Source organism: Branchiostoma floridae, chromosome 10 (genome assembly GCF_000003815.2).
Source record: "Branchiostoma floridae strain S238N-H82 chromosome 10, Bfl_VNyyK, whole genome shotgun sequence".
Lineage (NCBI taxonomy): Eukaryota > Metazoa > Chordata > Leptocardii > Amphioxiformes > Branchiostomatidae > Branchiostoma > Branchiostoma floridae.
Window position 1 is genome coordinate 12408386 of NC_049988.1, and position 13837 is coordinate 12422222.

The 13837-nt window shown below is 40.1% G+C and overlaps 4 protein-coding genes across 4 annotated transcripts in view; 3 read left to right on the forward strand and 1 right to left on the reverse strand.

Annotated features, from left to right (window-relative positions):
* Positions 1 to 890, forward strand: part of LOC118424497 — a 3402-nt gene extending 2512 nt beyond the window's left edge. Inside the window, exons 5-6 of the mRNA XM_035833072.1 lie at positions 70 to 212; positions 766 to 890. The gene's annotated coding sequence lies outside the window, so the exon portion shown is untranslated. The remainder of the gene's footprint in view (positions 1 to 69; positions 213 to 765) is intronic.
* A 183-nt stretch (positions 891 to 1073) lies between these two features.
* Positions 1074 to 3618, forward strand: LOC118424493. The gene is made up of 3 exons (XM_035833069.1): positions 1074 to 1312; positions 1479 to 1626; positions 1929 to 3618. Exons 1-3 carry the CDS (start codon positions 1193 to 1195, stop codon positions 2312 to 2314), a joined length of 654 nt encoding a protein of 217 aa, XP_035688962.1. The 5' UTR covers positions 1074 to 1192; the 3' UTR covers positions 2315 to 3618.
* On the reverse strand, positions 2713 to 7472 carry LOC118424492. The gene is made up of 7 exons (XM_035833068.1): positions 7267 to 7472; positions 6366 to 6522; positions 5272 to 5996; positions 4843 to 4945; positions 4221 to 4597; positions 3620 to 3823; positions 2713 to 3131 (listed from the first exon to the last, which is right to left on the reverse strand). The coding sequence occupies exons 1-7, from the start codon at positions 7315 to 7317 to the stop codon at positions 3078 to 3080; spliced, it is 1671 nt and encodes a 556-aa protein (XP_035688961.1). The 5' UTR covers positions 7318 to 7472; the 3' UTR covers positions 2713 to 3077.
* Positions 7473 to 7639: 167 nt separating this feature from the next.
* LOC118424897 lies at positions 7640 to 13818 on the forward strand. The gene is made up of 10 exons (XM_035833703.1): positions 7640 to 7904; positions 8206 to 8279; positions 8390 to 9973; positions 10396 to 10548; positions 10813 to 10899; positions 11080 to 11217; positions 11580 to 11688; positions 11990 to 12075; positions 12557 to 13040; positions 13335 to 13818. Exons 2-10 carry the CDS (start codon positions 8220 to 8222, stop codon positions 13388 to 13390), a joined length of 2757 nt encoding a protein of 918 aa, XP_035689596.1. The 5' UTR covers positions 7640 to 7904; positions 8206 to 8219; the 3' UTR covers positions 13391 to 13818.
* Positions 13819 to 13837: the final 19 nt, after the last annotated feature.

Consider the following 13837-nt stretch of genomic DNA (forward strand, 5'->3'; position numbering starts at 1 on the left):
TTTTCACTTTTTTTCTACCATAACCCAGACTGTCATGTGTAACAGTTAGTATTTGTTTGCACAATTCAGGACAACATGGATTTGTTTCCCGGTACATGGATTTCCACGGAGACAAGATGCAGGACTGTGATCTGTTCTTGGTCTTCTGCCAGGACAAAGTGACTGACGAGGCAGCTTGGGTGGCCAACAAGGCTATGGAAATGAAGAAGAAGGTAAGTGCCTTGCTATACACATGTATTCTAAGTTGACAATCATGTACATTGCTAATCTTTGAGAATATGATTGTTAATTGTTTATTGGAACAGTAACCTAAAGACCAGCATAACAACAATTAAGAAGATAAAGTGGGCAACCTCAGACTGATGATAAATCATGATACTTTTGTTAGCTACACTGTAATAGTAGAGTAATTATTAGGGCTTTATTATATTTGCTTGGTATGATTTACACCAAGCACACCGGGTCATTGCTACTTTCTTGATAAAGTGTGTTGGGTCCTTTTATGTGTGGAAGTATAATTGATGCCATACACTTCCTCATACATGGGGCTACTCAGGCTTCATGTCCCCATCTGAAAGGACAATGCAACTCTTTTCCAGCCATGTCCAGTCTCGAGCAAAAACCCGGGCTTCTGTCTCCATGGAATTGGAACCAGATGTTCCGAGCATCTGTGCCAACATCTACAAAAAATGTATGCCATGGAGACACAATTACCAATTGGACTGCAATAACTAATATATGTGACAATCATCTTGTTTTCTATAGGTGCTCCTGATTGGATCAAAATGTGACCAAACTGCTACTTTAGGGGCTGCTGCCAAGCTTCCAACTGAGGACACAGAAGACAGGGAACTCTGCAACAGGCTAACAGAGGAATTCAAAGTCTGAAACTAAACACTTCTATTTTTTTATATTTGACACATGTATGACATTTGGTGAAAAGGTTCATAACGTATTAATCTATTGACATCTGCTACCATGCTGACATCTTCTATTGACAGCAGTGCTATTTCACATAGATTTGGAAAAAATGTCACCAAAAAAAAAATGGTATTTGGATAATCCGAATTCAGAGAAACATGATGTCTGCACAATCATATCAGTTCTATAGTCATTTTCATACTTTCTTTCTTTAACTATCTTTCCTCCTTGTTTACAGGAACATCTGCACAAAGCAGGCAGTGAGGAGGTGATGGCTGCAAACAGCACCTTCATCATCAGTGATCAAGCTGATGATTTGCTGATGGGAAAGTTTGATGCAGCCAGGCTGAAGATAGCAATCCTGTCTCAGTTCAATGACTTGCAACAGCAGGTACAACACTTAGATTTTGCATAGTAATAGACTGTTTTTTCAGAGCTCACTGCAAGTTACGTATGATGTGGAATAATATGTATACAGGGGTATACATAAATTTTGTAGTAGTGAGTTCATTATACATTTATTGATCATCCTAATTTCAGACTTTCTACACTTGTAGGCCTTTGTGATTTGCTGTCCGGACATGTCACCAGACTTTGTGATTGAAAAGTCAAGAGTGCTGAAGAAGATGGCATGGGTCCAGGCTGTCGATGCCATGGATGTCAACCAGGGACCTTGCCTGTTGGTTGAAACACCAGTGAAGATAGGTGTGTGTACAAAAACTTGCTGAAATCTCTCTTACAAAGCAAAGCACAAAAATTGCAAATTGTTGTAACCATAGGCAACCATGGCATAAAATGTATCTTCTGAGGCTTGTTCAAAAATCATAAGTGGTCACACTTAAAATCAATTTTTCACACTGGTCTGATTATTACTATAGATGTGGATCGAAGAATCTCAGATGTAGTCATACTTGACACAAAAGACCCTTGTTGACCCTTATCTCAACATTTATGACAGTAAATGGGGCACATTTCATTCTATTAATCAAAATATCTTTCCTTTCCAGCAATGGCCAGGGAACTCTGCAAGCGGGCCCAGAAGTGTTTTGGACTTGACGAGGATTCCCTCACCAAGCTAGCAGCAATATCTGGTACAGACGTACAAGATCTGAAGATCTTTGTGCAAAGAAATCTTCCCATGTGCACAAAGTTGTTGTCAGATGACACAGACTGTGCCCCTCCAGATAACATCCGTACCTTAGCAAGCCTGCTGTCAAAAAACAGCAGCACTCTTCTGACCCTTGGGCTGGCAAACTGGTCATTCACAACAACCATTCCTGTCATGGGATTTGGTGGGAAGGCACTGAATATTGTTGTCTACTTCTTGTGTAGGATGATTGACGAACAAGCAGAGTGTGCAAAGGACCTGCACAACTTTGCATTCAACAAGTAATTACAAACTTTAAGACTTTGTAAGGACTTACTAAGAAGAATGTGCTATGTTGATCGTTGAGTTTTACATGCTCTATAGCACATATGCCAGCTTCAATTTCTAGGGAAAAGCAATGGCATAACTCTTTCGAAATGTAACTTACTGAGCTACTGAGTAACGTAAAATGCAAGATGAAGTCAGCTGACCTGACCAAGCAGCCAGAACATATCAGGTTTATGTTATCATATCATATTTCTAAGAACTAAGCTGTCAAAGCACTGTGGTATCTCTTGAAAACTTTTAATCTGCTGCACTTGTAATTGAATAGCAGCACACTAAGATTATCAAATATACACTGTCACAGTGAGTGAACATGCACAGAATCTTTGAAGTATTGTAGTTTTAGTTGTGTTTTTAAAATCATTGGTTCATTATCAAAGAGCATATTACTATGGTGACATTTTGTTTATTAAGAACATCTTGCTGTAATTTGTAACACATCTTTGGTAAGTAGGCAGTAAGTCATATTTTCACATGAAATTGCACAAGACAATTGACAGACAAGGTGTGATTAAAAAACACAAAAATGTACAGATGGTTGGCTACTTAATGTTAGCACTAATTCATGTTTGTTACTATGAAAAAATTCATAAAATGATCATGTATGATACACATTAGTGTTATAGGTTAATACATGTAATTGGAAAACTGGAAATGTGCACCTTTAAGTCATCTGTTATTTAACCTATTGCTTGCTGTTCCCCAGTTTGTCAGTGATGTTGAATCAGTCATCTTCTATGTTAATGGATGGATCAAAGTTGTGAGCCAGGATCCTCACCTACAGAACAGTTAAATACATTTTAGTGTGCTTGTCTTATTAGTCCAAGTATTAAATATACTAAGCAATGTTTAAAGACTAACAGGTTATTGAATATACATCATTTAACTGAAATAAATGAATAATGATTCTATTGGTTTAAGGGGAGTTTGAGTTGAATCAATTCAAGCTATAATTTGGACATTTCAAGGTACTAGTATTTGGCTGCAATATTCAGATACAGATATTATTCTCCAAACATGACAAAATCTACATTCCTAATGTATTAGTGATTATTACTACGATGTATATAATTGTATATTGGAAAAATGAACTACACATATACGGAATGTCATATTCAAGTTCAGTAATTTAGTAATTCAGATTTTGACATATATTTAAACCAGAATCTTATGATACCTGCAAAAACTGAAATCACAGCAAAAATGTAGCATACAAAGTAATGATAAAGCTCAACGGTATACAAAAATAAAGATGTTGGGCCTTACCTTATCCCTCTCGACTGTTAATGACTGTAGAGTTACTTCCACCATAGATAACTTAGAGGCCAGGTTAAAGTGTTGTCCTTCTAACTCATCGCATGTGTCTCTGTAACCTTCTTTGTGGCTCTGGAGACTGCTGATTTTCTCTTCTATCATCCTGATCTGTTCTCTAAGGCTCTCTTCTTGTTTTTCTATAGCAGCAACTTGTTTCTAAGATGATGACAACGTAAGATATAGAGATGAATAAAAATGAGTCTTCAATAGCGTTCCTTAACAGCCTTCATAGAAACATTGACAATTCCAGGAGTAAGGGTATATATAGGGTGATATGGGAGCATCAGCATATGGGTTTCTCCAAGCAGGCATAAGTTAGTACTAAACTTGCAAAGGAGTGTAGTCAGCCAAGAGGTGATACTATCTTATGCTACTGTAGGATCTGCTTGGAGATTATAAAGGATAAATTTGATAATGAATGAGTACTAGTATATTGAACACTCAAAACTTAAAATGTGTATCTACCAAGAATATATATAAAAATTCCCTCAAGGGAACATGCATCTATTTTATATATGCACTAGCTATAGACATTGTAGAAAACAATGCCCACCTGTTCCCTCTCTAGTTGCTTAGCAACCGCCTCCATTTTGTCCCTGATCCCATCAGCCTCTGTCTCCAGCACCTCACACCTCACAGTCAGGGTGTGGTACTTCTCCACATAGTCCTCACCTCGGTTACCATGGAAACCCTTATGTTTACCATCACCATGGGAACCAGGGTCTCTCCTTTTTACACTGCTGGGTACTGTCTTCCTTTCTTCACCCAAGGAATCAAATCTGCTGGTGCCGCCTGAGTACTTTTGTGGAGCATACGTGTGATTGGCACTGCTTATGTGGAGGTTTGAATGGTCTCTTGTTTTAGGTTTTCTCTTGCTTTTGTATTCCATGATTATTTGCTGAAGCATGATGTTGCAAGTGAGGGATGACACTGAAATAAAAGTACAAACAAATTTTTGAAGATGCATCTCTGACATTTTATTATAGCTAGGGTATAGACAGTCTTAGATATGCAAGATACAGCAAACTTACAGAAACACACTGTAACTGCTGTAAGATATTTGAAGAATAAAGCACATCCATTGACAGTAAGTCTTTGATATAGAAAATTACAGAAACACACTGTAACTGCTATAAGATAATTTTGAAGAATAATACACCATACAGCCTACCTACCTTCCTGTCCACACCCTGGGCATGTGTCTGTATGTCTGACACAGGCACTACAGAAGGTGTGGCCACAGGGGATAACCAACATAGGCCGATGGTCAGGGGGAACCTGCAACAACAAAAAAGACAAAATCCTAAATTCTTTCCTCTAATACTACATTGCAATTTTACAAGGTATCTGTTTATCTAAAAATGTACCAAATAAATGGGAACAATTTCCCAACAACTTCTGCTGCTGAAAGTACATTGTATGTATGACATTGCTAAACTATATCAAGAAATAGTCTGGAAAACTGGCATGTTGTGCTCTTTTATATTGGAACTAATAATGTACAATGCAACACTTGAAGACACCCATATTTTGTACTACTACTAGCACACGACTGTGCATTTCAAGTCAAACTCAGTCATAGGTACTGAGAAAAACAGACTTACCATAAGAGAAGAGCAGACCTGACACTTGTGTGTATCAATACTGGTTTCCTGCGAGACTTGCCCACCTCCTCCTGTGTCTTCTCTGCTGGCAGGTTTATCCATTCTCACCTTCAGTCTGTTGGCTATCTGATCTGCCAACGCATCGAACATGTCTGGGGACAACATCGCTCTAGCCCTGGCACTTCTCGATCCTGATTGGTCAGCCTGAACTTCTGTTGCTTTTACACCATTTTCCACATCATTTCCTGCCTTGTTGGGTTTTAAATTGTGTTTGTGCAAAGGTTCTCTAGCAGAAGAGATATTGTCCTGCTTAGGGAATTCCTGATTACTGGAATGTGTACTGTCTTCAGAGTCAGACTGTGTGGAAGGTACCATATCCTCCTCATCTTGTGTTCCATCCTCTGACTCTATCTGTCTAGCATTCTGATTACTACCATTACTGGTAGGTCGTACGTCGTCAGCCAATGCATTGCCGTTCAGTTGATCAAAAGATCCTTTTGTATACGTCTTTGGCCTCTCCAGTGTTCTGCTGGCACTTTTTGGCCTCTGTGTTAGTACTTTTCTTTCATTGTGATTGTGGACTGTTGTTGTTTTGGTAAGTGTTTCAGGTTTTCTTGACTTCCCTGTTGGCGCACTTGAAGGTTTGGGAGGCTGGGATCTTGTGGACTTTTGTTGGAATTGCTTGTCGATGTCATTCTTGGAAATCCAGGGTATATATGCTGAATCTAAAGATAATGGGTAAAATAAAGTTTTAATTATTTTTCATTTCTTGGGAGCACAACAGCAATGAGTTACAAGGTGTCACAAGATAAAAAAGTCAAAGTTGCCCGTACATCTGTAACAGATGCTTACTAGTAGGGGTGGCACCCATCTTCATTTCTTGGGCCACACATTTGTGCAAGCCACTACAGCAGGGGGCTAGTCCTCTGGTAGTGATGTGCATTTAACTTCCATTCTTTTCCTCCACTAATGGACCTACCGAATGCAAGGTGAATACTCTACCCACTCGGCCATTGCACCGGCAGGTATAATACTAGCCCACAAAATACTAGTACATATTGATTTTGACAGTAACACAGCCCTGTACAACATACTTGTAGACTGTGCAGCAGGTTTCTTGTCCCTCCTGTTGGCCGCCCCCCTCTGTCCTGCAGTACCCCCTGTCTGGGTGTGCTGCCTCCCCCCTCCTCGGTCCAGCTGCTCCTTCCTCTCCTGCATCCATCTTGCTTGTTTACTCTGGATCTGTTTCACCTGTCATAACAACAATTCATAATTGTAATAATCATTGTGGCCTTTGTGGGCTTATTTTAGTTTCCTATTTGGTAACATTTTCTTTATCATACTCAAAATTGACTTGGTTTTTGCATTCTAGATGTATATGACTGTCACAACTCATATGATGGGGAATAATGTTCATCTGTTTCACCTAACAATAGTATCATAACATTTTATCACCATCAACCACATATTTATCAATCATCATTATCATTTCCAGCTGTGTGTTTTCTTTAAAGTTTGAATCTATTTCATCTGTCATAACATTTTGTCATCACCATCATCATCACTATCATCATCATTATCACCATCAGCATCGCATGTTTACTTTGACTATGTTTCACCAGTTTTATCATTCACTCAAATAATTTTTGGTCCTAGTCTAATCATTCAAGTGTTAGCAGTGCACAATTCAACTTTCAAAAATTTCTTACAACAAATATCAATCATATTGAATTACTTTGTTCTAAGGAAATCAGGCCAGCAACAGGTTGTTTGTTCAACTTCATGTTATATTTACTGTGAGAAAGAAGCAAAATTATAGAGGAAGGACAGAAACAACACATCAAGCTGTAATGCTGGGGCCTAGCGATCTGATAAAATCCTTTGCTGAGACTTTGAGACAGATGCTGCATCTACGATCAATACATCCTCAGATATATTTTTTGCAGAAAGAATTTTGTCACACGCCCCCCTCCCCACACAAATAGTCACACAAACCTTGTCGGCGATCGCCTGTTTAGTCGCTTCATCGTCCCGTTTCTTTGGCATCTTCAAGGCATGTGTTGCCTTACGAGAAATCTAAGGTATCTAAATAGTTAGGAATGTCTTAAAAATTAACTTAGATAGAATTCAAAGAGGTTTACTCTTCTGCTACCTTGGCAACATTTTCATTTGGACCGCGGTATTTTGGCTCACACCATTCATAAATGGGGGATGGTTGACTGTAAAAGATTACATTGAAATTGATATTTTGGATATTTTGAAAGCAACTATTACATTCAAACACACCAAAAATAAAATGCAAAAAGAATTACTTATAAAACTGTGTATTACAGCTTTTGACGCTATCTCTAGGATTCAATTTACACCCCATTTTGGAGAATGCAATCTTCTTAATTCTGCGAAATCTCGCGATGCAGCGAGATTCTCCGAGATGACAGGAAAAGCGGCCATTTTAAAATCGTGAAAGTTTCCGCGGGCAGCAAAATCACTTTCAGTTTTAGCACAAGTTCTGTTTTTCCGGTCCTGACTCCGGTGACAATTGATGCAACTATCCTAAGAATAATATGACAAACGCAGGGAAGTCTTTGACGTCTCTGAGGCAACGCTGAATACTCGCAACTCGATCTGAGGAGGTAAGTTGTGGGAACTTTTGCTTTGATGGTTTGGGGAGGGGGGCTAGCTCAGTCCGAAGAAATTTTGATTTTGAATTCCAATCAGTTTCTAATACTTGAATTTGCGTGATGTATTGAACAAACCCTCCAATGATCATCAAATACTAGTATCTTAGGACATGTGGCGTCCTAAGCAAACTAACATTCGATGAAATCTTCTTGATTGTTATTCAAAATCAAATGTCATTTGCATATTTTGATTTTCTACAAACAAAGCTTTGACTCAGTTAGTGAGAACGAGTACTACATTTGCATATTCCAGTTGTTAGTGGCAAGATGGCTGGGCAAGGCAGTTTGTTCAGCATTGGTGATGATGACTTGGATCTTGGAGATGAGGTAAGTTATCTTATTGAGTCCTCAACTTTCATTTGAATTAGAAATATTAATATACATCTAAATCATGAACACATTTTGATCAATATCCGACACATGTATTGTAATTTCAGGACTTCCTACTAGCAGAGGCAGCTAGTATGGCTCCTACCACAGCCCCAGCCAACTCTACCAACTCCAGACCTTCACTTCAGCAGAACAACAACACAAAAACTACAATCAATAAGAAGAGTCCAACTTCAGACCAACTTCCCCTGACTAACTCCTCTGTCAACTCATCCTTCCTTGGGTCCTTTGATGATGACTTTGGTGATGACAATATCGGATCGTTTTTGACCAAAAGACGATCAAGTGACTCCCCTGTGCTTGGAGTTCAGCCGCCAAAAAAACAGACAAAAACCTCAAATAGTCCCTCAGAAAACAATGCTGCCAAAGTCAGCAGTACACTGCAAGGTAGGGAACAAAAGATAGGAGGCATTACATTCAACAATGTAGATGGACCTTCCGTGCAAGGGAGATCCCAGCTGCAGGCTATTCTGAACAAAATACAAGGACTCAGTTCTTCAAGCAATCAAACCCAGCTGCAGAGTGGCAGTGGTCTGAGAATGCCTGTTGCAGACTCCACACAGTCACCAGCAGGCAAGACATCCAAGCCAGGAAAATTTGTCTTCAAACCTGTCAATAAAACTTCACCCAACAGTCCTTCTGTACCTAGTGGAGCTGGGTTTACTCTGAGGCCAAACAATGTTTTCAATGCAAATGGTGGAAGGGTTAGTGCAGTATCTCCCAATATGGGAGGTAGTCCTCTGTTAACAAGCGGTGTACAGAAGAGCCCTACGGATAACCACAATGGAGAGAGTCCTGGAGCTACAGGGCGACTTTCACGTCTGCTTGGAGGAACCTCTAACAACAGTAATAGTACAAAGGATGGGTTTGGGCAAGGTGGCAATGATATGGCGGAACTAAGCAAGGGAAACTCACTTTCTAAAGTAGGCAGTACATACAGTGTGAGTACTCAACTTCGAACACCTACAGTGAGCGATGCAGGAGACACCTCCAGCTCCTCTCAGTTGAGAAACTCTGCATCTTTGCAAAATAGACCTGCAAGTAAAGGACACGTGTTTGGGAGCAAAGTTAACAATAGCCAGCAACTTAGAGTTCCAGAGGCAAACAATGACAGTCTTCCTTCAACTGTGAGCTCAGGGTTAATGCAGTGTAACCCAGGAATACAGACTACCAGAGGGTTGAGGAACCCAGCGGATACCCAGTTTAACTCAAGTGGAATAAGGAATACTATGGGTAGTACTGAAGGAATACAGAATGCTATGGGCAGCAAGGGAACTTTAGGTACAAGTCAATCTATGCAACCAAGATTTACCCAAGCCAGGCCAAGGTTGCCACAAAGAGGAGGCCACAGCTTTGCCCCACGCACAGGGAACATTTCCTCTACTCCGCGGCACACAGGACAGTACAGCACACCAAGGGTTCCACAGCCTGCTGGGATGGTGGCTCCCAGAATGCAGCAGACACCAAGATTTCAGCAGACTCCCAGGATGCAGTATACTCCCACAATGCACCAGACTCCCAGAATGCCCCAGGGCAGAGGAGGACCCATCAGACAGAGGTCGCCCAACGGTCCCAGTTCTGGGCTCTACAACTCTAGCTTTGGGCAGAACACTCTGTCAGAGCAGCAAGGAGTAAGTGCCTTTATACCTCTCAGTCTGTATAGCTAAAGTGGTATTTTTCTGTGTTTTGTCATGCTAGGACAAGTTCTAGCCACTGAGTTTAGATTCATTAATATGAATAAATGACAAAGTACATGACTGTTTTATCAGACTGGCGTGGGCTACAGTTAGTTGTGCATGGACTAACCCATCCCCTAGGGGTTGACAGATGATGATAATGATGAAGTGTTGTGTTTGAAACAAGTGGTATTGTATGTTGTATGCTGTTTCGTCATTAGATAGTCATTTTGTTGGTTTCTAGAAACATGAATCACATCTTTGCCCATTAGTGGTGACAATGCCTTCAAATTGATGGCAAAAAATCACAGATACTTTCTCAAGGGATGTGAAAACTTTCTGCAATCCTTTAATGATTTTTCCACCTTGTTTCCTAGCAGACAGGTTCTCCAGGCAGTTTCCTGTCCCCCCAGACCCCAGTGTGTACCTCCAGACTGCTGAAGCTGTGTAACGCCTCCAAACCTAAGGACCTCACACCCAGGGTCAAGAAGAGAAAGTTTCCAGGGCCTGCTGGAATTCTGCCTAAACTGGTGTGTGATTTAACATTGGATTAGATGTCTTGTTTTGAAAAAAGGCATGAAAGGTCAAATAGGCTACAACTTTTTGGAAAGATGTAACATTGTCTTTCCTCTTTCAAGTTACAAGTATTGTTAAATTTGTGGCATTTTGACATATTTTTAAAACACTGTATAATAAAATCTTATTCAGACATTTCATCTATGCACAAAGTCATTTTGGGTTTTGAGTGTTGACATTTTGAGATGTTTCAATCACTATTATTCCTTTTTCTTTAGTCTGAAGATAAACAGTTGGATGATGTTGCCGTAGCAACTCCACAGACCCCATCTCACAGTGCCATGGCCAGGAAGCCTAAAGATGAGGTAAGCAACAGCACCGACCCTGTCACAATACCACAGTTTATTACACTTCATTGAATATTCTGCATTGTTGTGGAATAGAACATATCAAATTCTTTGTGAATGTATTTCTTTTAAGGCCAGTGGTGTTTCAGTTTGATGGTTGGGGAAAGACTGATAATTTCTATTTTATTTATGGTCCAGGACCTTTCAAGCTCTCAACTGTCCCAGGAAGATCCCAGGAGAGGATCATGGGATACCATGAAGAAGGAACTGGGTCTCCATGAGGACAACTCCAGTTGCATCCTGGGTAAAAACAACATTGCCCTGGTTCTACGGAGGGTGAGTGTTCCATATTTTACAATTTCATTCAAAATGGATTGAGCTTCTATCTGATGTGTGATTTTAATGTATTTTTCTTTCATACAGATTTTATCATAGTGGAATGGTGGTGATCCTTTCAGGACAGTCACACATTGAGAATATTAAAAAACCCACCACACTTACTGAAAAGAGCAGGGCTTTATCCCAGTGTGAGTGGATCAAATGAAACAATCTCCAAGTATAACTTCTACTAAGTACAGTACAAACCAAGGCCCGGTGTGCTATGTCATGAGGCAGATTAATGGGTATGCAATGCAAATAATAGCTTGTCTCCATATTTGACCATCTTAAACTGCTTTCCTTCTGTATGTTTGATACAGGCCAGCTTAAAGCTTTTGCCACAAGGGAAGGTGCCACAGCTCTGTGTTTGGGTGAAGCTGCTGTCATTGGATGGGAGGAATGGAAGTGTTGTCTTCAGAGATCACACAGGTAAGTACTGTCTTCTGATGTATTTAAAAGGACTATATAGGTTTTCTATTTTTCATACATAATGTAATTATATTCATAGACGATCTGGAAGATTTGGCACAGTCTTAAAACTTCTGGAATTTAGTGTAATAAGGAATAGATAGTGTGAACTACTAGTAAGTGCCCATTACATCAAGAAGTCAACCCTTGCAATAGCCTCTAGAATGACAGCCATGATATCTAAAATAGAATGTTAATACAATGTATTCTATTACGTAAGTGAGTTGAGTTTTCCATGACCAGGTATGATATATTTTCCCAGGTGAGATGCAGGGTACCATACACCAGAAGGTGCTGGAGGAGTACCCCTCAGACATCAAGGTTGGGACAACTCTGGTGCTCAGACAGGTACAAGACTTTGATATACAAGACTATGTTTCATAGACTAGCCTCTACCAGGCTCCATGGATCCCAGGTCAAATAGTAGAAATTGGACAAATAGAGGGAACAGTGTGCTAGGGGAGTTGGTATGCGATCCTTGGATCTTTCTACTATTTGTCCAGCGATCTGCGGAGCCTGGTAGAGGCTATTATACACAGCAACAGCCACTATTTCTAAGTAAAATGCATGTAATATCTTATGTTTTATCTTATGAAGAAATAAATACAAAGGTTAATATGGTGTAGGTAATTGGGGAAGCGGTGTTTCAACTGCAAATAAAAGGTTGCACACTGCCCTACCTGGGTTTAAATCAAGTTGCGCCAAGCAAAATGTGGTTGCACATGCCAGTGTACAAGTTGGTATTTCGAGCACTGTGATCAATTTTTTGTATCTAGTTTCCAGGCCACCAATGTGTTACTAATTTCTACCATTATCGTCCAATCCTCAGGTTGGAGTCTTCAGTCCATCTGCCAGAAACCACTACCTGAACATCACCCTTAACAACATCGTCCAGGTCTACCCCCCTGGGACCAAATCTGGTATAACCTCCACCCCCTCCAGCCAGGACTCACCCGAGCTGAACCTGTCCCCGGCCCCCTCCTGGCTCAAGTTTCAGGACACAAGCCCGACCTGTACAAGGGGTGTGGTTTCTCAACGAACTTCAACAACTAGGGGGGACACACAGAACACAAGACAACATGTGCAACAAGTACCATTGAGCAGTGCAGTGGTACAGAATACAACTACTGTGGGGATCGGTGACACACAGAAGACAAGACAACATGTGCAACAGTCACTGTTGAGTAGTGCATTGGGACAGAATACAGCACAGGTATCCAACGTGGTGGCTTCTGGAGCTACTGGCAATCCTACAAACACTGGATCTGATGGCGGCAAGCAGCAGCAAAATGTGGATGAGCTTTGGGGTGAAGGTGAGTATAGATAGCTGTGGCTACCTCGATATCTCATTTTGTTTAGGTTTTGTATAACAAAGGCCTCCTTGGTATAACAAACGAGAGCTGAAGTTTTATATAAGCTTGGTTATTTGTGTATTTAGATACCAGACTACTATAAATGGTACTATCTCTGCAACCCTACCTCTGCTTGGAGAATAAATGCTGCTAATATTTTAACCTTGCATGAAGTGGTACATTTGTACATGTAATAAAGGGTGTTGAATCTCATCTTAGGATGTAAGTTAAAATGTGTTTTTTTTTCTATTTCAGACAATCTGGATGAGCTTCTAGAGGACATAGGAGAGGAAATGTTTGGAGACTTCTGAAGACAAAGTTGTGGAATGTGATGCTATTTCACAACACTGTGTACTGCGTAGTCTTGATACATGTACTGCCTTGCATTAAATCAGCAGAAATTTACTTACTTGTGATAATGAAATGCAAGTAGCTTGAAATGAAAAGCTTCGAAGAGAATGACCATAATTTGAGTAAATGTCAGAACAAAACATTATAAATACAAGAATGTTTCAACATTGATTTTGGGATGACTGTATTTACAACAGACGATTTTTAGAAGGCTGGTGATACGTTGAAGATGTTATAAAGTCTGATTGCATTCAAAGAGACAAGAAAATTGGAGGCCATGTGCAACTTAAATTAGAAGTAGGAAATGTATATATGGATGAACATGACATCATTGTCACCCAAATGTACCTTGTACAATGTAATAATTTGTGTCGGTGGCTCAACCCTATGTAAGAAAGGATGACTAG

Excerpts from the sequence above, each read along its gene's own strand:
- LOC118424897 (XM_035833703.1), top strand. The coding sequence starts at position 8,220 with ATGGCTGGGCAAGGCAGTTTGTTCAGCATTGGTGATGATGACTTGGAT. Across the intron at positions 10,549-10,812 it reads CTGGAATTCTGCCTAAACTG|TCTGAAGATAAACAGTTGGA; the intron begins GTGTGTGATTTA and ends CTTTTTCTTTAG. Across the intron at positions 11,689-11,989 it reads TGTCTTCAGAGATCACACAG|GTGAGATGCAGGGTACCATA; the intron begins GTAAGTACTGTC and ends ATATTTTCCCAG.
- LOC118424493 (XM_035833069.1), top strand. The coding sequence starts at position 1,193 with ATGGCTGCAAACAGCACCTTCATCATCAGTGATCAAGCTGATGATTTG. Across the intron at positions 1,313-1,478 it reads TCAATGACTTGCAACAGCAG|GCCTTTGTGATTTGCTGTCC; the intron begins GTACAACACTTA and ends CTACACTTGTAG. Across the intron at positions 1,627-1,928 it reads TGAAACACCAGTGAAGATAG|CAATGGCCAGGGAACTCTGC; the intron begins GTGTGTGTACAA and ends TTTCCTTTCCAG.
- LOC118424492 (XM_035833068.1), bottom strand. The coding sequence starts at position 7,317 with ATGCCAAAGAAACGGGACGATGAAGCGACTAAACAGGCGATCGCCGAC. Across the intron at positions 6,523-7,266 it reads AACAGGCGATCGCCGACAAG|GTGAAACAGATCCAGAGTAA; the intron begins GTTTGTGTGACT and ends TTGTTATGACAG. Across the intron at positions 5,997-6,365 it reads ACCTGCTGCACAGTCTACAA|ATTCAGCATATATACCCTGG; the intron begins GTATGTTGTACA and ends CATTATCTTTAG.